Raw genomic sequence first — 20,407 nt, forward strand, 5'->3', positions numbered from 1 at the left:
AGGTGGCTTATTTGTGTCTAATGAAGGATTTAAATCAGCCACATCCACTTTTTGTATGCCCAGTGATAATACCGTTCATCATCCTACTCATACAGTTCGTTATGCAACTTTCTGTCATGAATATGCTGTCTGCGAGTGCACTGCAAAGCTCTCAGAGACACAATGTTATTAGATCAACCTTAACTTCACTCTTCCGAGCCACCTAAGACATTATGTAACTGTTTCTTCAGGCTGAGTTGCGCTCCAAGAGTTGGCTGATGTGTAAAACTGATGTATATTCATGGCTTGTTGCTTCACAAATGTGACTTAAAGCTGTTTTTCTGCATTTGATGAAAGCAGAAAAACAGCGTTTGTGTTCCTGTTTAACCTCTGGTGGATAGTTAAACAATGCATCTCATATTCAGTTATTTAACTCTGTTGCTCTAATGTAAAAACAGAAAAATGTCTTTTTACTACAAAGAACTGAGTTCCTCACAACAAGATGACAATACCACATTATATTGTGAGTATGTGTGTGCCCTTATCTTTTGTTGTATCCAGCAGATTCTTTAGTGTAAAATATTAAATTCAGATAAATCTTTCACACTGAGTGTACCTGAATGGTGTTTTATTACATATGTAGCATTCAGATGTCTGACAAGAGTGAACCAGTTGGGAGTTTTTTGGTGAAACGCTCAGCTATACATCATCTGCTGCAGCCCTGGGGGAGAGCAATGGGAAGCAGCCTCCTGAAATGTGACTACACTGGTTTTTGTCAAGAGAACTTCGGAGCACAAACCTGGATGTGTTTGGGGTAGGGTGGGGTGGGGTGGGGGGTGGAACATCCTCACAAAATAAAGTTCAAACCTCTCCACTTACATAACTTTGACAAAAAGAACCTCTACCTCTGAGTCACCTTTTAGTTCACATCAGGGGGACATCCTTACCATCTGTGTTGTGTTTGGTGTAGAGAATAAGTCCATGAAGGGAGTTTTAATTTCTCTTCTTGTATCATATGATAGATCCAAAATGACAGACACTACAGTAAGGTCAGCAACAAAAGCACTGAACCCTGCACAACTGGTTCACTAGTACAATGGTTACTTTGCTCCGTATTATCCTGGAGCAATTACTATTAAAGGGAAGAGAACACCCCGGGCATTACCTTTCACCTGGAAACGTGTTGTTCAGGTAAAGTGACAGTTGAGCTCCAAGCCTTACATAAGTACAGCCTGTTTTGTGTTTGCTCAATCTAGGGTTTAAATTGAAGGTGAAGGCTGATACTGGTAGTTTCGTTGGTATGCTTTTGTCATTTGAATAAGTTCCTTTTACGTCCCAAGTAAAGCTCAGTATTGTGACAAACTTTTACATGATCATTTCCTTCTACAGCTGGCTAAATACTTCTCATTCTATTCTATTTATTTCCACTCTGTGCTTTTATGCTGAGCTTTCCTGGCCTCGGCTGCTGTCACGGCCTCTCTCCCTCACTGTCAGCAGCAATGGAAGTCTCTATTATTCATCACCTCCACTCTCCAGCTATTTATACCAGCTTTTACAGTCAGTCTGTCTTTCCACCCTGCTGGTTGCATCTGTCTTCACTAATACAGATATTTCAACTTAGGGGCCAGTTGATCTTATAGATCACCCCTATAAACCATAGCAGGAACAAATGCATACATTTACTTCTATGCATAACAGATGATACATCCTGATGCATTAGATTTTCAGGTGCAGTGGGCAGTCCTTCTACATAAAGCTTTTTTTTTTTTTTAATCTCATGAGTACCCCACTGCACCTTTCGTGCATGACTTAAAACTAAATACAACTCCACAGCTTGCTTCTGGATTACTCCTTAAAGTATTAACCCTATTGAAGAGCCTCCAATATCTCATTTCCCAGAGAAAGAGTGCCAAGTCACTTCACATGCAAGCATCCACCATTCCAGTAGAAAGGAAAAGGCTTATAAAGCATGCAATTTCTGTGGCCAAACGCTAGCTCTCTGTGGGCAGGAATGTGTACAAGACCAAGATTTCAACTCCAAATGCGAAACACAAACTGTAATTTGAATTTTAGTAGGCCTGTCAGAGATTGATTTAAATGATTGTATTTTTTTTCTTTTCCCAATTTTGAAGCACGCGACCGAAGTGGCTTTTATGTGGATAATACAATTCTTGTTTGACTCATTTACTTTAAAATATAAAAAAAATACATAAAAAATCCCACAGTGTGCACAATTTGCATGAACTGGCAGATAAAAGTGAACCAATCCATCTCTGATTATCAGACCTGTACTTGTTACAAACAGCTGTAAAGTGCAGCAGTGCCCTCTAGGGGATGATACTGCTCAATACACTGCTCATGTAAGCTTGTAAGCTAATAAAGCGTTTCAAGTTTTTGCTCCCGGTCCAAGCATCTCCTTATTAATGCAAAATAACAATTTTAGACCTTTTAACCTGCCTTTTACAAATTTTTGTGAATGTAAGGTGACTTTTGTGGGCTATTGTAATATATCTGTCCAAATTTACAATAAGGCCATTGTTTAATCAAATCATGGTTGAAATGGTTGAGTTTTTCGCACATCAGCAGCTTAATTTTTTTTTTTTTTTTTTTTTGTACTTTACCATTTCCCATGGCTGAGAGAGGGTTGCGCAGCATTGTGGGTAGACACCAGTTGCCACATCTCATCTTCAATATCTGCTGGATGTTTGTGGGAAAGCTTTATTTTTCAATCATTGCTCAAACGTAAGCGTGTGTGTACTTTACGTTTCTCTTAATTAGCACATTATGCTACCTGTAAAGTTTTAACAGTGACGTTATCCGCTAAGGAAGGAACCATTTTTCGAAACCTGGGGAAACAGCTCTGTGTGATGTCATTCGTTACATATATTTCCCATGTTTCATGGAAGTAAAAACGTAGGAGAATACTGCCGAAGTACGCATGTAGCTAAGAAGGAAACTGCCACCAATATGGCAAATTTTCACAAAAGTATTTTTTCCTAATGTCTAACCCCTTTACTTCTTTCAGATGTCGTATGGTACTTCTGAATGCACGTCCTACCTGAGATTAGGTCCCCACCATCTTTGAACTTTAACTGCACGGAGACAGCAGCCCGGCTGTTTCTCGTGACCATCACCGGTGTTCTGGCAAATTCTGCAACCCTTTTGCACAATGGATGCGCCGTAAACTGACTCGTCAATTGTTGTGAATTTCCGGTCAATACTTTACCAGTATATGTTTTATTTAACTCCCTGTCAATTAACTATTATTACTTTAATTGCTGTAAATGTTTTATGCACATAGCTCAATTATCTCTTTACACTGTTCAATTTTTTGTTTTCAAACCCCTGGCGCTCTGTCTTTTCTTTAACTTTGCTGTTCTTTGTAATGCTAAAAATAATTTGCTAATAAAGAGTTTGAAAAGAAAAAAAACATTAACATAATCACAGAAAATTAAAGTAAGCAAAACTAAAAAGTACTTTTCCAGTATATATGTCTGTCTGGTGTTACCAACTGGTAAGCCTGAAAGGATGTCCTTAAGTAAAATACTGGTTGTTTGTAAAAATGTGAACCCAGCCAGACTACACGATAAAAAAGCAGAATTCTCAATTCATTTGAAATAAAAATCTTGTAGAACTTTTCATTTTGTAAAACTGACCACATGTATAGTTTACATGCAAAACGAGATCTTTTGGATAAACATGGTGGCTATGCTACCCATTCGGTTTTGTGGTAATGGTAATGGTTTTAAAAGTTGCATTGTGGGACTGCTTGAGAAAAACATTGCATTATTAAATCCCCAATGAAAATGTGACTTTTTTTTTTAACAATTAAGTATGATGTCTTGCTTCAGAGGGACAAAATGGACATTACAAATCAAACATTCTAATCCAGTGTGGATTAAACAATTGCAGATGAAAAGCTAGACCCCCAAGAACCACTTAAATAGTCTAGTAAGTACAGTACAGTAACAGTATAGCAACTATCCAAGTCATCAACATCAGCTTTGTTTGACATAATTATATATTAAATGAAAAAAAAAAACTATTACCCATAATTCAGATGAGTTGACAATTTATTGATTAGCTCTGTAAATTGCACACACCTGTTCATTACCTGCAATAATTCTTTGGGAACAAAACTAATGAGCAGACACAAAACTATACAAATAATAGTCACGGAGAACAGACAGGATGAAGCATGGCTTATCTACTCTCTGGACTAGAAAATAAAAAGCCAGAGTATTGAAAAGAACAAATTGTCAAGTCAAGTAGCTATGTTGGTCTTATAAGTGCTATAAGGAAGTGGTTTCCAGAGCTCTACAATCTAGCAGATTTTCTACTGGGTAATGCCAATGACACCACAGGCAAGACGTCCACCTGCGTTGCCAGTCTTTAGACTCTCCTCATTACCTCCTCTTCCCAGGTCATCTGCCTTCTCATGGATCTGAAACACAAGACAGACATGGGCAAAAACCTTTTCTCACGATGGAAAATCTACTCAGTAACACCTCCGCCTTATACACTCCTGAGTCCAAATAAAAGTAACACAAAGCAAAAACTTTCCCGTCTTGCATACTGGGTTAACTTGGATCAGAGTGAAGCATGACAGCATTTTTCCTTACCACCATGGTTCTGCCAATGATAGAGTAGGGGCCAGTGAGGGTGATCATCTTGTCCGTGATGTCTAGCTTGGCAATATTATCTGCCCCTGCAGTGACATTGCCCAGGTCTCCAATATGCCTTTTTGCAAGCCACAAAATGACAAAATCGAGCAAATTTAACACATATGACCAACAACATACTGGCAGAGAAAGAATAACATTTGAAAAATCATACATTGTGACAGAAGACAAGAATAATTTATTTTTTCAATGCACTTAAATAGAAACTCTTAAAATGCTAGTGCGCTTCAAATGTGTTACCAATTTAATGTGTCTATGATTCTGATAATCGCTAATTATTTGTTTTAGCTGTTTTTGGAGTATTACCCGGCACAGTGACTAGCTGAACACTGAAATCACCCCTGAACTACTGTTCCCTCAGATTGCACTCACCTCTCTGCATCAGTGGGACCAGCATGATTCTTATTGTGGGGGTTGTAGTGAGGGCCTGCACTGATGCACCCTGCAAAACAGATGGAGATAAAAACATCAAGATGAAACTCTGCATCTTTTTAGTCTGTTCCTGGGTATGCTGAAACTAAGGACTGTAGTTGTATAAACCTTTGAATGTGTAGTGTTGCCAGATGCTCACCATTGGTATTGTCCCCAAATGCATGGACATGGAAACCATGCTCACCAGGAGTGAGACCTTTGATTTCCCCTGTCAGCTTCACAGGGTCTGATTCGCTCTACATTAGGAGAACATCATTCATCAGGAACACAAACACAGAGGAAAGCTGTCAAAGCCAGATGGGCTACAGGGACTTGAAGCCAAAGTGCACAAATGGGGATTATTTTTGTCTCATTCTTATGACCAAGTCAGTCATGAGAAATAAAGAACACACAAAAGAATGGTTGTTCAACTTGTATTTGATTTCAAAGCCACAAGACAATAAAAAATGTCAAAGGTGTAGTACCACTGGAGTGGAACATTTTCACAAAGACTTAATCTCCTTGATCTCAACACACCTTAATACAAACATCACTGACTGAAGGATTTCAGTTGAAGTGACTGTATGAGCAACATAATATGCAGAGAAGCTGGTTGAATCCCAGGCAACACTTTGAAGGAAATATGAAATTTGTTGTCTTCATACACCATATTTTAAATTTACTCCCAAATAGTCAGCCATTGGTAATGTTATTTTCATCCTCAATTGGGTTTTAATAGTTATTCGGCAGATTTGTTTTGTCAAAAGGACAGCAGATGACAGGCTAAATATTTAAGAAAGTGCAAATGCACTTTCTTAAATATTCAATCCCACCTGCAATTGCAGGTGGGATTGAAGAATAAGGTGCTACTTTCAGTCATTTTCCATGAACATATTTCCTTTGTTTATGCATGTTTTTAATAAGATGCATGGACAGAAGCAAACCTGCTGGTGACATTGTACACCGTAGACAAGGCTCATTTAATCTATTCATCAAAGTAGTAAACAAGGAAACATGCATGTTCATATTTTTGAGTTGGATAAAGAGACTTTGTCAAAAGAGATAACGCAGTTTTTCTGCAAAGTCAGAGGCCCTAGACACAATGTGTCACATGCTGCTCTCTATCTTATTGTGACCATCTGCACATCAACAACACCTCGAGATTATCAGTTTGTGTATTAAAATGAACTATGTGCATTTTAGTTTGTAGCTTATTCATTCGACTCTGTCGATATGTAAAAAAAAACCCGTAAAGTTTCACAGTAACAGCAGAAATCTGGACTTCTAGTCAAATGCTACTAATACCACCCACTAACAACACATTGTTTGCACAGCCCCGCTTGCTGTCCACATAGAGGACAAATAGTCGAGGTTAAAGCAACGAAACCAGACAGGCAATGACTCAGCAAAACAACACGGGTGGACTCTCCTTTTATAACTGAATTTTTCCCCCCTCAAGATTTCTCCCCTAACTGCTACTATTTAAGGCCAAACAACTGAAAGCAGAAGTGCCCACTGACACGGTGCTGCCCGGCTAACCACAGCACTCCACTGTTAACTTAGCACTATAAATCTGGTCTATGAAAACGTTCAACTTGTGCAACAGGCGTTTCCAGGACGCACGCTGCTGATCATTAACAAATCCAGGGCCCTAAACGTTCAAAGGTTGTAATTTTTATGACAAGCTATCTTTAGCTTTTTTTATTAACATTTTTTAAGCGTATTTGCACCTGCACTACACCTTATTATAAGTCACAACCCGCTGTCACGAATGTATGAGCACTTTATCCAATGCTAAGGTTGACATTTTATAACATGTACGCTAGGATCGAATAGCAACAAATAGTTATAAACACCGTGAATTCACGTTAACCAATAAAGTAAAAAACAGTGTTAAACCTATTTAGGTGCCTTTAAAATCAATCATGTAGCAGGTTTGATAGGTCTTGGTCCAACTTTACTAGCATGCTTGCATTTGTATTGAGAACTTAGCCAGCTTAGCATTCAAGCACCAACACTCCCTGCGTGGTGCATTTTCTGGTACTTTCGTTAACCATCTCTCTCTTCCTCTATCTCTCAAAGAAAATAGGTTAATCCCACCTCTTGTTGAAAGTAAACGGTTCCGGTGGTCTCCCCAGCTCCTTTCAACACGCAGACAGCTTTCAGCACCATTTTTGCGAAGGTTCCGAAGGACGTATAAATTGCCTTACCTCTTGGTGCACGCGAGAGCTAGCCAATATGTATCAGCGTGATGGGCGGGCTTCTGTTGAAGACAGCCAATCAAAGCTTTTCTTAACCAACAGAACAATTTTTTATTGGTCGATGACGTAACGGAGGGGGAAAGCGCATGAAGTGGCTGAGCATAATGCGAGTCACTTGACATTTATAATGTAATAACCAGAGGTAATAACCCATTTAAAGCTGTACGCTTTGATCAAATTTGTATCCAGAAATATAAATATATTTCTGATCATTATAAATATTAACTTATAGAATAACATACAAAATGTAGAGTAGAAATAAGAATTATAACCACCATCCTTTACGCATGTCAAATACAGTAAGTATTGATTGTATGCTCCAATAATGACTTAATCTAAATAAAATGTCATTAAAAACCATATATGCTATTAATTCAATTGGTAATTCTGCCCAGTCCACAGCAGGAGCCCATCTGGGGGAGGAAAAATCAGGACCATGCAAAGGGCCAATGATTGGCCAATGAGGCCCCCAAAAAGTTTTCAAACATTTGCAACAGTAAAGTTGTGGGGCAAGTTCTGTTTTCTTTAGGAAGGTCCAAAATTCCCTTTGAACATTTATTCAGTTTGTCTCAATGGACAGTATGACTAACTAATCTGGGTGCCAACTTATTTAAATAGCAAGCTGCAGGTCTTTCAGATATTTATTCAAGGGGAATCAAGTTTTTAGTCAACTTTTGCTGTTAGACCTAAGTAGACTTTACAAATATAATATGAACAGAAAATGTCACATTTGGCTCCTTAACCTTGGATAACAAAGGAACAAACTGTAATCCTGAACTGAATTGCTACATTGTCAGTGTTATTTATATCAGACTTAAGCTTTAATATAATAATTCACTTTAAGCGAGAAGAATGGTTTGGTACAAAAATAGTTTATTAAAATCAATTTCCTATGGCTGAGATACTGAAGATATTATTTCCACATCTTTTGTATTTTTAACAAACCATAGAAATGTGTCAATTTCCAAACCACAAGCAGTTTAAAAATGTTAAAGCAAAGGGCCTCTGTATTTCCTTCTGGATGCATTTGTTTCTCCTGAATAAACAAATTACAGATTACAAACAACAATTGCCTTTACACCTTTTCAAATCGCAGTGATGAAAGCATATTTACAGCGGTGCTTTTTCAAGAAACACTCTTCATTACGTTGCCAGAGGTTTGCCCTCGCCACTTTTAAGTTTAAGCTTTTGAGACAATAGATGGAACTAGGAGAAAGTCGTCAGGTACAGTACATCTTTAGTGAAACAGACACCTAGTCCAAAATCTATTTATGACAATAAATTTAGCAAAGGGTAATGTTTTTTTTATTTTCATGTCACAAGTTTATATCCTCATTTGACTTACGGATGTAATGACCCAAATAAATGATTAATCTGAAATCCGATAGATTTTGTTCGTCCTTCAATATACAGAACCAAAAACAGACCCCTATAGTGACTGGGCTCATTGAGCCTGCCGTTGTTTTTACAAAATTTTCAAAACCTAACACTCTCACCTGAACTTTTGCATTTTTTGTTTTGTTGTGTACAGTACTCATAAATAGTCCTGTGTTGGATGGATCTACAAAAGGTTCAGCTGAACGGTTCACAAAGAGAAACAAAAAGATATATATGTACACATTCAGGCCAAGGTGTGACTATGACATTTACCAGAAAAAATGAAAGATTGAAAAATTAGTCTCTTTTTGTTTTCAAGTTGTTTTAACAGTATTTGCACAGCTAAACACAAATCAATATATCTGCAAACAGTGTACCCATTTTAGTTTGATTTTGCATATTATTACAACCGCCTAATTCAATCACACTTCTTAATCCACATTCAATCACCTTTTTCCCCCTCAGATTTACAATAATGCACTTGGACGTTTTCTTTACTTTAAATTTACTTACATGATACATTAAAATGTCTTCTCTAAAAGCCCCATGGACCATCAGTAACAAAAAAACAACTGTTTTGAAGTGACGGGTTTCCTCACTATGTCCCAATATTTTTGCAACTAAAAAGACTTTCTATGAGCAAGTTTTGGCTAAATTACAGTTTTAGAAATTTAGTGACGTTTTAAATCAGTACGGTATTGTCAAAGAGTGCGACACATCCAGGATGTTACAATTAAAGAGTGGGAGTCACTACCAAGATATGTTCCTTGGTCTTGTTAGAATAAGGCAAGTTTTGAATCAGTTCCAATGTTAAAAGTCTGACAGATGTATGTTTTAAGTGTGTATCTTTTTTGAGAACCTTAGTGTTGGCCAGCTAATGTGCATCTCAATGATAGGGTTACTGCATCAAGTAACTGTTAGAATGAGACTTTGTTCTGTTCATGACATAGTTTTAAAAATTAAATACTGTTAAGAACTGAGCATCAGTGGAGTGATGTCATCCACAAAAGCAAATCCCAATCAGCAGATAAAAATGTAGATGCATTTCTAAAGAAAGCCAATTGTCACAGGTAATAAATGAAGGGTTCTAAATTTTCAGTTTGGCCAATGAGTTGGTTCTCTGGCTCTCTACATGGACTCTTTCAATACTAGCTAAGCTTTTGAAAGTAAATTGGTATGTAGTACTTGGACTATAAACAGACAACAAAGCTGTTCCTCTTATCTTGTTCTCTGATCTCAGGCCCTGCATTGTCCTTTTAAAATGTTGGAGCTGACAAAATTCCATGGGACGCAAATAATGAAGAAAAACAGACATGCCTAAATTGTTCAGTGTTCAAAATATCTTGACAAAAGCATAAAATGAAATTAAAAAAATACTTTTTAAACTTTTCAAGGAGTGTTTGCTATCTCACAGATGATGTTAAGAGTCAAATAAGGTATAACTTGTTCTCTAAAACTGCACACCAACTAAGTAAAAAACTTAAAAGCTGAGCTTAAATTAATCTCAGATGGACAGAGCTATGGAACATGCAAGAACTCCATTAGATCTCAAAACTTACAGAGGACAAAAAATTGAGTGGACAGCCAATTTTTGATTGCGGACCAATAAGTGGTCATGTGTTTTAAATTAGATGGTTGTGAGCTTATTGTGCTAGGGGACACACCGGCGACTGAGCAGCTCGTGACGGCTGCCTCTGAACTGCTGCTTCTCATGCCATTGTGGCGACCACACAGGCTGCGTGTCAGCTGCTGCTGCTGCCAGCTTACTTTATGCTGGTCTGGCCTTTGATAATGGCCTTAATGACACAAAGTTCAATTCTGTTTCATTAATACTTAGTCTAGACATTCATCTGAAACAGATGGAGGCAGTTCTGAGGTTTAAAATAATTTTTAAAATGTAATTATACTGGGAAAGATGTTTCATTGGACCGAAGTTACTTTTGCCATTTGGTCAATGTCTCTTTTCATAGATCATTACACCTTTTTGCCAAGAAGCTGGCAATACAATAAGAAAGGCCTCAAACTCAAAAAAAAAATCTTTGGCACTGCAGAAGTGCTCGAGCCAAGCCTGAGATGCACTACTAACATGGACAGTGTGTCTGCTCTAACGTGAACGTGCAGACCAGCATAAGAAAGAGGTTCTGCAACTGACACGTTCTGCTCAGGTGTGTAGTGAGGACCCAGCATCAATCTAAACAAAACCAAGCATTTGTAGGTGTTTGAAAACATGGGAGACTTATGATATGAAAAAAAGGTGGTAACAGCCTGGAAAACTTCAGATGTTTGGCTAGTTTTCCAGTGAAGAACACATTTTGTTGTTAGTTTTAGTGGTTTTAGTCTCTGACTGAAGCTGCTGTCTATGATGCAGCTCCCTCTTTTGTTTCTGTGAGCTCATTTTGAGCTGAGGATAAGGGCTCAGAGGGCTTTGGCTCTCCTGCAGCAGTAGTTGCCTCCAATGAAGGAGCTATAAGGTCTGACAATGCCTTCTTTTCAGGAGCTTCCCCACTTAGTTCTTTTTCAGAGGTAACCACAGGAGTTGGACGTGGTTGCTCTGTGCTGTTGGAGGTCCTAAATCTGTCCATGTTTTCCAGTTCAGCCAATCTATCGTCTCTGTCCCACCTTGTGGTCCTTTCTCGTCGTTCTGATCGCCTTGGTTTGTCCCCTTCTTTTTCTTTTCCTTCTGCTCCCCTCCCTCTATCTCGACTCCCTCCCTCTGCCCTTCCTCTTTCTCCACCCTCGCCCCTCCCTTGATCCCTCTCTCTACCGGGACTGCTTCTCCTCTCCCTCCATTCCCGTCTGTCTCTGTCCCGATCTCGGTCCCGGTCTCTGTCCCTATCTCGATCTCTGTCTCGGTCTCTGTCCCATCCTCCTCCCCGGTGATCACCTCCGTCATCCTGCCAGCCTCCAAGCCGGTCCCTCCCATCCATTCTGTCCCCACTCCCTCCTCTTCCTCCGTCACCAAAGGGACGCCTCCCACCACCAAAACCTCGATCCCTGTCTCTGTCCCTCTCTCTATCCCAGTCTCTGTCCCTCTCCTGCTCTCGATCCCTTAATCCAGGCCGTTCCCCTCTGAATGGTCTGCCATCCATTTCCTCAGGCCCTTCAGGGCCACGAGGGCCCCCAGGTCTGATAAAAGGAAGAGGAAGGCCTTGAGGAGGAGGGCCATGCCCATGTGGAGGGAAAGGAGCTCTGATATTGTGAGGAGGGAGCATACCGAAGCCTCCTTTGGGTAGAGGGAGCTCATGGTGCATAATTTGAGGGTGTGGCCCTCTGGGCAGCACCTGTGGGGGAATAGGTGGCATGTTGGGATGAGGGGGTCTTGCTCCGTGAGGTAGAGGGAAACGTTGCATGTGTGGAGGTGGGAGAACAGGAGGACGCTGGAGTGGGATGATGCCAGGCCGAGCACCAAGTAGACCACCGGTGGGGGGTGGGATGTTTCCTGGAGGTCCACCTGGTATAGAACCAAGATGTCCACCGATCTGGTTACCTGATCAAGGAAAATAAAACAGTTTTAATCTTCAAAGCCTTTAGTAAGAAAGGTGTCATGGATGAAAGTCACTTCACAGAATGAGGGCAGAGGGAAGGACAGAATACAGCAAATGTGACTGACCCATAGGTCCCATCTGGTTGTTGTAGATGTTGGGACCCTCAAGTCCCTCGTCATTTTTCCTGCTGCCCAAAACTGCTTGGTCCAGAGGTGGATCCTCAGCCCCTCCTTTTGAAGGAGGGGGTCCAAGAGGAATTGAACCTAGTGGAGAAAAACCTGAGAGAGAAACAAAGAAATTGTTTTAACCTGACAGGAGTATGCAGCTTTATCAAGTGTGATGTTTGCAAAAGAGAAAGTGAATAAAATCTGGTAAAAACTGAATTAATGGCAGCAGAAAAAGAAGCTACCTGGTGGTATCTGCAAGGGGTTGAAGCCAGGTCTGATGAACGGTGGTAGTGGGACACCTGGAGGAAAGGAAGGAGGAGGCACACCTATGTGACCTGGGAAGACCGGAGGCTGGAGAGGACCTACGCCAATCATTGGCTGCTGCATTGAAGGGACCTGTAAATGTATTTGGAGGGATTTAATAAAGATGCAGCACATTAAAGCAACATTTCTAAGGAGAGAGATAAATGCATCCTTGAGTCTTATATGACAGACAGATGTTGCAGCTGTTGTTTACCTGTGCAGGGGCTATTGATGCAGCCACTGTTAACATTTGTGCCTCTTCAGGCAGCTGTGGCTCTGACCTGCCATTGTGGGTAAGCTCCTCTGGAAGGTCGAGAGTCTTCCTCACTGAAGCCCACTCTGAAAAAGACAGGCATTGATCAAATTTAGCTAAAATGTTCACATGCTCTGCTCTTTGTGATTTGATGGACAAACACAACATTCTTTTGTTTGGCTTTACCTGGTGACAAGGTGTCTACATCCAATATCCCGCCTTCTCTTAGCTCCTCCACTTGAGCCTCTCTGACCTTGGACCAAGGTATGTAGGTGACTCCCAGCTCCACGTCCCAGTACTGTTTAAACTCAGCCTTAATGCCTTTATTCAAAGCCCAGGCAATCTAGCAAGAATCAAACAGAACTTCTGATTATCCGACATATTTCCTGTACATTTAACAACTTCTTTGTTTAACAGAGCTGAACAACCAGCAGTTTGTGTTGCCTGCTCACCTTAATGGTTTTCTGGTTGACTTTGTGAGATCCTCTGCTCAGTTTCTGCAGAGCCCTGAAAGCATCCTGCCTGTGTATCATAACAATGTAAGCACAGCCACGTGGAGGGATCATCTAAACAGAAGAAGAAGACAAATTTATTCAGGTGAATCAAAAAAATGAGATTGGGATTCTTGTTTTAGCAAATGTGGAGTAAGCGTGATGGCAATGCCAGGGTGCTTTGACAGACTGGTTCAATTTTTTATCAAAAGCCCTACTTATGGTGCAAGAATGCAAAAGTGCCACAACAAAGCTCTATTGACAATCATGCCTTATACTTTGGTGTCCCAGTGTGAGACTTCACATTGTGCTATGATTTTGCTGGAGCATGAAAGTTAACACACAACTGGAGCTTCACGTAAACACAATAAAAAAAACACATACACAGATCAAAACCTCTGCCAAGGAGGTTGTGTTTTTGAGAGAGTTTGTCTGTCTGTTTATTTGTCTGTGAACAACACAACTTACAAACTTAGGAACGGGTCTTGATGAAATTTTCAGGAAATGTTAGAAATGGGATAAGGAAGAAGTGATTAAATTTTGGAGGTGATCCAGATCACCGTCTGAACCCAGGATGTTTTTTAAAGATTCTTTATCATTGTGAGATAGGGCCATTTTCACCATATGTGTAAAGAACTAGGGATGCACATCCTGGCATTGGGTATCGGTGCCAATCCAGCCCCACAAAGCTGGATCAGGTATCAGTGGGAAATGATCGGTCCAAACTTGACACTAAGGCTAAACTATGATTTAGTCCACAAGGTATAAAATTGTACAATCAAATATTCATTTGTGTAAATTCTGAAGCATTTTTCAACCAAACTGCTGTTAAACATTTAAACAGTTATAGTTTAAATAAATATTAACTCTAGTAATTCCATGTGTACTGGTTTTTGTCTTTTACTCAAAACACTACCAGTCTCATCCCACAGTAGAGCATGCAGGTTAAAATTTAACATAGGTATTGAATCAGGATTGGTGTCAGTCAATACCCAAAGCCCAAGTGTTGATATTGGTAATGGTATCAGGATCGGAAAAGCTGTTGCGTTTTGCGTGACAATCTTTTCTAGTTGTGAATGATATCCTTATCCTTAGACTTACATTTATAGACTCTATCTGCCCAAACTCCTCCAGCAAACAGGCAACATCTTGTTGTTGTGTTCTCTTGTCCAACTGGCCGACCCACAGCGTTGTACTGCAAACTTAGAGGGTGAAAGTTAAGGTTACAACCAAGAAATGAAAAAGCATCAGCAATGCTAGAAATCAATGAGGAGAACATCATATCAAAAACAGGATATAACACAATTATTTTAAACAATTTAAAAACTGCATCCATTAAATGGATGGCTATTGGCAGAAGTCCTTGTAGTTTAATGAATGTGCCCTTAAATAGATGATGACTCACTGCTCAGCGTTTCGCTCTTGGGTGGTGGGAGGCCTTTCTGCCGCCGCTCTCTCTCTTTTTCTCTCTCCCTGTGGTCCTGTGAGCGGGACTGTGGGGAATGGTGACGCCTGTCTCTGGAGCGTGAGCGAGATCGCCTGTGTCTGGATCGCCTTGTGCGTGAGTTGGACCGCGACCGCCTTCGTTTCGGGGATCTAGGAGATTAAAAAATATATATTTCTAAAAATATACAAACTGATTGCAATGTGTTTTGCACAAACAGTCATTAATTACTTTATCTTCAGCAAACTAATTAAGGGTAGTTTTCAGACAAAACCTCAATTTGGGGTTAGTTCAGAAGCCTACCTGGAGCCTGAGTGTGACCGTCGTCTGCCGTCTCTCATGGATGAACGTTCCATGTCCATTGACAAATCCTGGCATGATGTGAAAACAAAATTCTCATGATTGGATAAAGACTTCCATAAATAGAAATGTTCAAACATTAGAATATACTCAAGCTGGTTTACATATATTTCTAGGATAAGATTTGAATTTAACAAAACTTTAAAAATTTATAGATGCACTCCCTGTCCCTTTTAATTTGCACTTTATTCACTCTTCACAGATTGTCTTGTAAATTAAAATGTCTTGATTTTAAGAGTACCTGTTGTTGCTGAGCTGCATTGTGAGGAGGGAATATTCCTGGGAAGCCTGGATGCCCAGAAGAGCCAGGAAGGGGCTGCCCTGGTAAAGCATGTCCCATAGGAGGCATCATAACAGGGAAGCCTTGTCCTGGTGGTAAACCATAGGCCTGGAGCTGGCCGTTTGGAGGAAGAGGAACCTGAAAAAGACAGCCCTCATAAAAACAAGACATATACAGTTGTCTTCCCTTTACATGAATTTATTCAGGTAAAATAAGTCACCGTTATCCACTGATTTTTGAAAAACGTTTTCATTCATAAGGTGTAGGTTGGGTACGTATACAGTTTATAAGATACTACATAATATTTCATAATATGTGACGAAAAAATTAAAATTAAAATTGAAAACAAAATAATCAAAGATTAAATTGAAAAACTGCTAAAATTCTGTAATGTTTGTTTTTATTTACCTGTTGTGAGAGGTCTTGTGACATGTTCATCATCTGTGGTTTAAAGTGCTCCATGTGAGACGTAACAGCTGGAAGCTGTTGCATACTACAATGATAAAAATACACCATAAGCTTTCAGCTAATGTCATTGCAAAGCTGATGTAATCTATGAAATATATCAAAGGCTTACAAGGAGGGCTGTGATGAAATTTCATCCGTCTTCATGTCTTCTCCAACTTCTGGCTCATCGTCATAGTCAAAACGATCCAACAGTTTCTAAAAGAAAGAGTCAAGTAATGGTTGTAAAAAGTGCCCAAATGACAGAGTAAATATCAGACCTCTGCAGAGTTTTTCTGGAGTAAATTTAACTGTTAACAGCTTTTTTATGTTGAATGTTCAAGGTACCAAGGAAACGTCTCTGTGACAAGTGTAGCTCTGTATAAGTGCATGTGTGACAGTGCACATGTGAAGCCTCTGCTATATGGCTAGCTCTTGTGCTCTTGAAATCAAACACGATACAACACTGTTAAGGCAAATCATAAATGCAATGAATAAATACATGAAAACACTGCCACCTTATCGAAGGTTGTCTTCTGCTGGGAGGGTTGTGTGGGAAGAGGAGGTTGCGTGGCCATCATTCCCAGGCTACTGGCAACACTTTGGGGCTGTGTTTGAATGGCATGGAGAGGAGGCTGAGTGTTGGTATCAGACTTCACTGGCTGCTGCTGAAAGTTTTGGAGCATCTGTTGAAGCTTATAGAGTTAAAGAATCGTTATTAGCGAGACTCTACATGAGTGCGCAGTGCTAATACAACACCAATGACTGTGATGGAAAATAGGGTACATTCTAACCTGTTGACCCTGTGAGGACTGGAAAAGCTGTGCCACGGCAGCAAAGGCATCAGAGTTTGGCAGCTGAGCGGCAGGTGTTGTGGTAGAGTTTGCTGTTACGATGGTAACTGGCTCTTTGGCTAGAGGTGGAGAGGAACCTAAGATGGGAGATATAGCAAAAATAAGCTTAGCAGTACACTGTATCACCTAACATCCTAATATTACTTCAGTAAACCTTAGTCAACTCATTCATGTTATGGAATAAAACACAATTATACATTGTCATAAAAAACAACTAATAAATGAACTAGTGACTGTAACAACCCCCCAAAAATTAGTTGAGGTATAAATATTCAAAACATGTAGAATTTCATTGAAAAATCATAATATGATGGACCCACAGTGGTCAATACTGCCATACGTGGAAAAAAAAAAACACAGTTTACCTGGCTCATCTGCACCTGTGTAGAGAGCAGCAGCACTGCTAGAGCCAGCAGCCATGTCCAGAAGAGGCTGAATAACCTCAATCTTAAACACCCCATTCTTTTGCCACAGGTTCAATACCCGCACAATCTTACTCTGCAAAGGAAAATAAAAAAGCTTTGTAAAAAGTGAAGGAGATGGGAAAACGGAAAACTGAATGTGATGAGGGTACCGAAACAACCAGAGGGGAAAACCTCTAATCTGTTTTACAGGGTAAGAGGCTATAATCACATGTAGTCATCACAGTATTCAATCATTAAACTATCAGGACACACACACTGGCAAACTATACCGTGCTTAAGCACGCTTTAACCCTGAAGTCTAGATCGTCTGGCCAGTGTGATCACAAGGAACTGTACTTGAGCACAATTCACTTCTCTGCTTTGGCACGCTTTGGAGAGGTGGGCTTCAGGTTCGCTTCATGCACGAGCACAAGCACGCTGACAGCGCATATGATCCATGACGTAAGACTACAGAGACCACTTCTCTCAAAAATCATTTTAAACAATAGTGGGGGTGTTCGTGGACAGTGTCGGGCCAAAACAACTTAGCATACGCCAAAAAGTTTCTAAAGTTGTAGCAGTATTCTCTGTGTCTCACTGTGCTGACTCTAATTTGATTCTGCTTTTTGTTAACGGACATTTCAGGATGACATGGACTGGCCATGCGTGTGTGTGTGTGTATGACACCTGCTAAAGTCTAGTCTAGTACTGCCAGCGGTCCCACTGGAGTAGTGGGACCGCTGACAGTACTCTCTAGCGGGGGAACGGCGCTGTGGGGGGTCAATATACTTGAGTATGGCACGGTTTGAATGGCCAGTGTGACTGTGCCCTCAGTTCTTACCCTGTCCTCAAGCGGGCAAAGGCAGAGGTTCTCAAAAGTTCCTGTGATATTCTTTGTGAACCTTGGACCAAACACGTCCTTGTCAGATCCAAACTGATGCCTGGACTGCCTCACAATTGAGTCCACCACATACAGGCCTGCAACCTTGTACTCAGGTTTACACTGCAAAGAACAATAGAACAGAGAAGATAAAAGATTTAGGTTCTCAATGTTTGATGGAGGAGTAACTGCAAAATAATGGTTTATAAAAACTTGTCTTACCTTTTTGATGAATTTTTCCACAATTTGGACCACATGCTTATAGAGCTGAAAGAAAGATAAGTTATTACTCGGATGCTTGGCTAAAATATAAGCAACAACAGAACAGAACTGTACATTCATAAATCCTTCTTACTTTCATAGCTTTGATGGCTGATTTGGTGATGGAGATCATTTTAGCCCGAGAGATTGGGGGCTTGGAGTCCATCAATGAGAATAACTAGAGACAAAGAAGATTTCAAGTGGCTTAGAAGGAGAAGTCAAAGGTTAATATAGAAGAAGAGAACAGTGCTTGAAAAGTTTTATCTTTAAAATTGTTACTAATACCTAAATGTCCTATATTTAACAAATTGGAGAGGACAACCTAGCTTCTAGAAAAGCTGAGTTTGAACATATACATCCAAGAAAGGCTTAATAACAATTTGGATTTGGTCAATGATGTAAATGAATTGTGCTGCAAAAGACAATACATGTGATCTTTCTATTTTATTGATTGTTATCATCTGTTAAACTCAAGACTACCTAATATCACATGTGGTTTCTCACAGCAATATCCAACAATACTCCCTTCACTATTTGGTTGTTTTACATTTGACCATGCCACTGTAAATTTCTAACTGCATGGCACAAACAAGGTAGAAATAGGTCATATTCAGTTTAAGTATCTGATGCTGTGTGGCTAACAACGTTTAATTTTTTTGCACTTTAAAATGGCCTAGTGTATGAAGGGACAGATATAAATAGTGCATATGTAAACGGTGCATATTGGCCCTATCTAATGTATCATGATGTAGAAACCACTACTCACACCTACACATTAGTAACATACATTACAATATGTCTCAATCATCCCCTGATACCGCAAAATCGTCCAAAAACAGCCGCTGATAGTAATGGGTAGTATTGATCTGTGACAACATAAAGGTTTCTGGTCTAGCCTGTGCTATAAGTGAATGTGTTTCCACTCTAGTACTGATATCTCCTGAAAAATACAGGCTTTTTATTGTTGAAGGAATATGTTATTACTGCAATTCCCAAATGAAATAACTACAATGTACTGCATTTGCTTGCCGATTGCTCCACTTAGCATTATAACCAACACAAATGATAGTGGACATGCCCCTTGGACCGACAGTATCTTAAGTGTATCAACTTTCTGCAGGACTATCATTAACTACTGTATACTGGCTATCTCAGTGTCAACCTGCTAGCCAACACAAAATACCGCCCTTTGTGCAAAATGCAACAACAAGGGTGCTTCAGGTGTTACTACAACACGATAATTCAGCTAACCCAAAAGCAGGTAAGGTGGACAAGTCCAGCTAGCTAGGCCCACTAGTCCGTCCTGCTCGGCTAGCTTTAGTGCATCACAGCACCCTGACCAGCACCCCTACACTCGGTGTCTTCAGGGTCTCTGAGAGCCCTGGCGGCAGCTTACCTCTTGGTTGAAAGCGTTTACGGCGTCCATGATTGCCCAGCGCTGCAGGCTGTACCCTAAAGTCCCGATTCCCCGCTTACAGCGATGTTTATTCAGGGAAGGGTCGGTTCAACATGTCCGCTCCCGGTAGCTAGCGACGGTTAGCCTAGCATTGCTAGCTCTCAGGTCGGCGGGCACGGCAAAGCATGGTGGGATTTGTCGTTCTAGGGTTTGTCCTCTGGATGGCAGAGTATTGTTAGTATTGAAAAGCTGTTTCATTCAGACACTGTTGTCCAAGTGTGACTGTTTCCATTTCAGTTGTACTCAACTGTCCATCAGCTACCATACAGTAGTAAGGCAGCTGGAATGTTCTACTTCATGACTTTTGATACGACATTAAATCCAAACTGAAGGTTAGAAATCTTTCTTTATTACTGTAGGTGAATACAGTCAAATGCGGCACTGCTCGTCAGTTAAACGTAATATTTGTGATATTAAGACTGAAAATGAGAACATACAAAGTATCAATTAATTTAAAACGTTTCAATGTCAAATTTAACGGTATTGTTGGACTCTGTCACACGCCAGTAACACACAGGGCTGTGACAGGGCATAGCCATTTTCATATGCTTAATTCATTCACAATGTGGTTCACACTCACTTCATATGCATAAAAATAACATCAAAAAGGCATTT

The 20,407-nt window shown here is 40.1% G+C and overlaps 2 protein-coding genes across 2 annotated transcripts; both read right to left on the minus strand.

Moving 5' to 3' along the window:
* Positions 1 to 4,034: 4,034 nt before the first annotated feature.
* Positions 4,035 to 7,329, minus strand: sod1 (superoxide dismutase 1, soluble). The gene is made up of 5 exons (XM_074672877.1): positions 7,173 to 7,329; positions 5,233 to 5,329; positions 5,034 to 5,103; positions 4,602 to 4,719; positions 4,035 to 4,423 (listed from the first exon to the last, which is right to left on the minus strand). Exons 1-5 carry the CDS (start codon positions 7,242 to 7,244, stop codon positions 4,316 to 4,318), a joined length of 465 nt encoding a protein of 154 aa, XP_074528978.1. The 5' UTR covers positions 7,245 to 7,329; the 3' UTR covers positions 4,035 to 4,315.
* Positions 7,330 to 8,447: 1,118 nt separating this feature from the next.
* Positions 8,448 to 19,934, minus strand: scaf4a (SR-related CTD-associated factor 4a). The gene is made up of 19 exons (XM_074672155.1): positions 19,733 to 19,934; positions 18,431 to 18,514; positions 18,298 to 18,342; positions 18,037 to 18,198; positions 17,157 to 17,289; positions 16,732 to 16,868; positions 16,456 to 16,632; positions 16,071 to 16,156; positions 15,902 to 15,986; positions 15,455 to 15,631; positions 15,157 to 15,224; positions 14,815 to 15,005; positions 14,511 to 14,611; positions 13,371 to 13,484; positions 13,105 to 13,261; positions 12,880 to 13,004; positions 12,605 to 12,758; positions 12,321 to 12,473; positions 8,448 to 12,197 (listed from the first exon to the last, which is right to left on the minus strand). The coding sequence occupies exons 1-19, from the start codon at positions 19,760 to 19,762 to the stop codon at positions 11,068 to 11,070; spliced, it is 3,309 nt and encodes a 1,102-aa protein (XP_074528256.1). The 5' UTR covers positions 19,763 to 19,934; the 3' UTR covers positions 8,448 to 11,067.
* Between the last annotated feature and the right edge of the window lie 473 nt (positions 19,935 to 20,407).

This window comes from Halichoeres trimaculatus, unplaced genomic scaffold (genome assembly GCF_033239565.1).
Source record: "Halichoeres trimaculatus isolate MK-OKI-2021-1 unplaced genomic scaffold, fHalTri1.1 fHalTri1_scaffold_6, whole genome shotgun sequence".
NCBI classification, from domain to species: domain Eukaryota; kingdom Metazoa; phylum Chordata; class Actinopteri; order Labriformes; family Labridae; genus Halichoeres; species Halichoeres trimaculatus.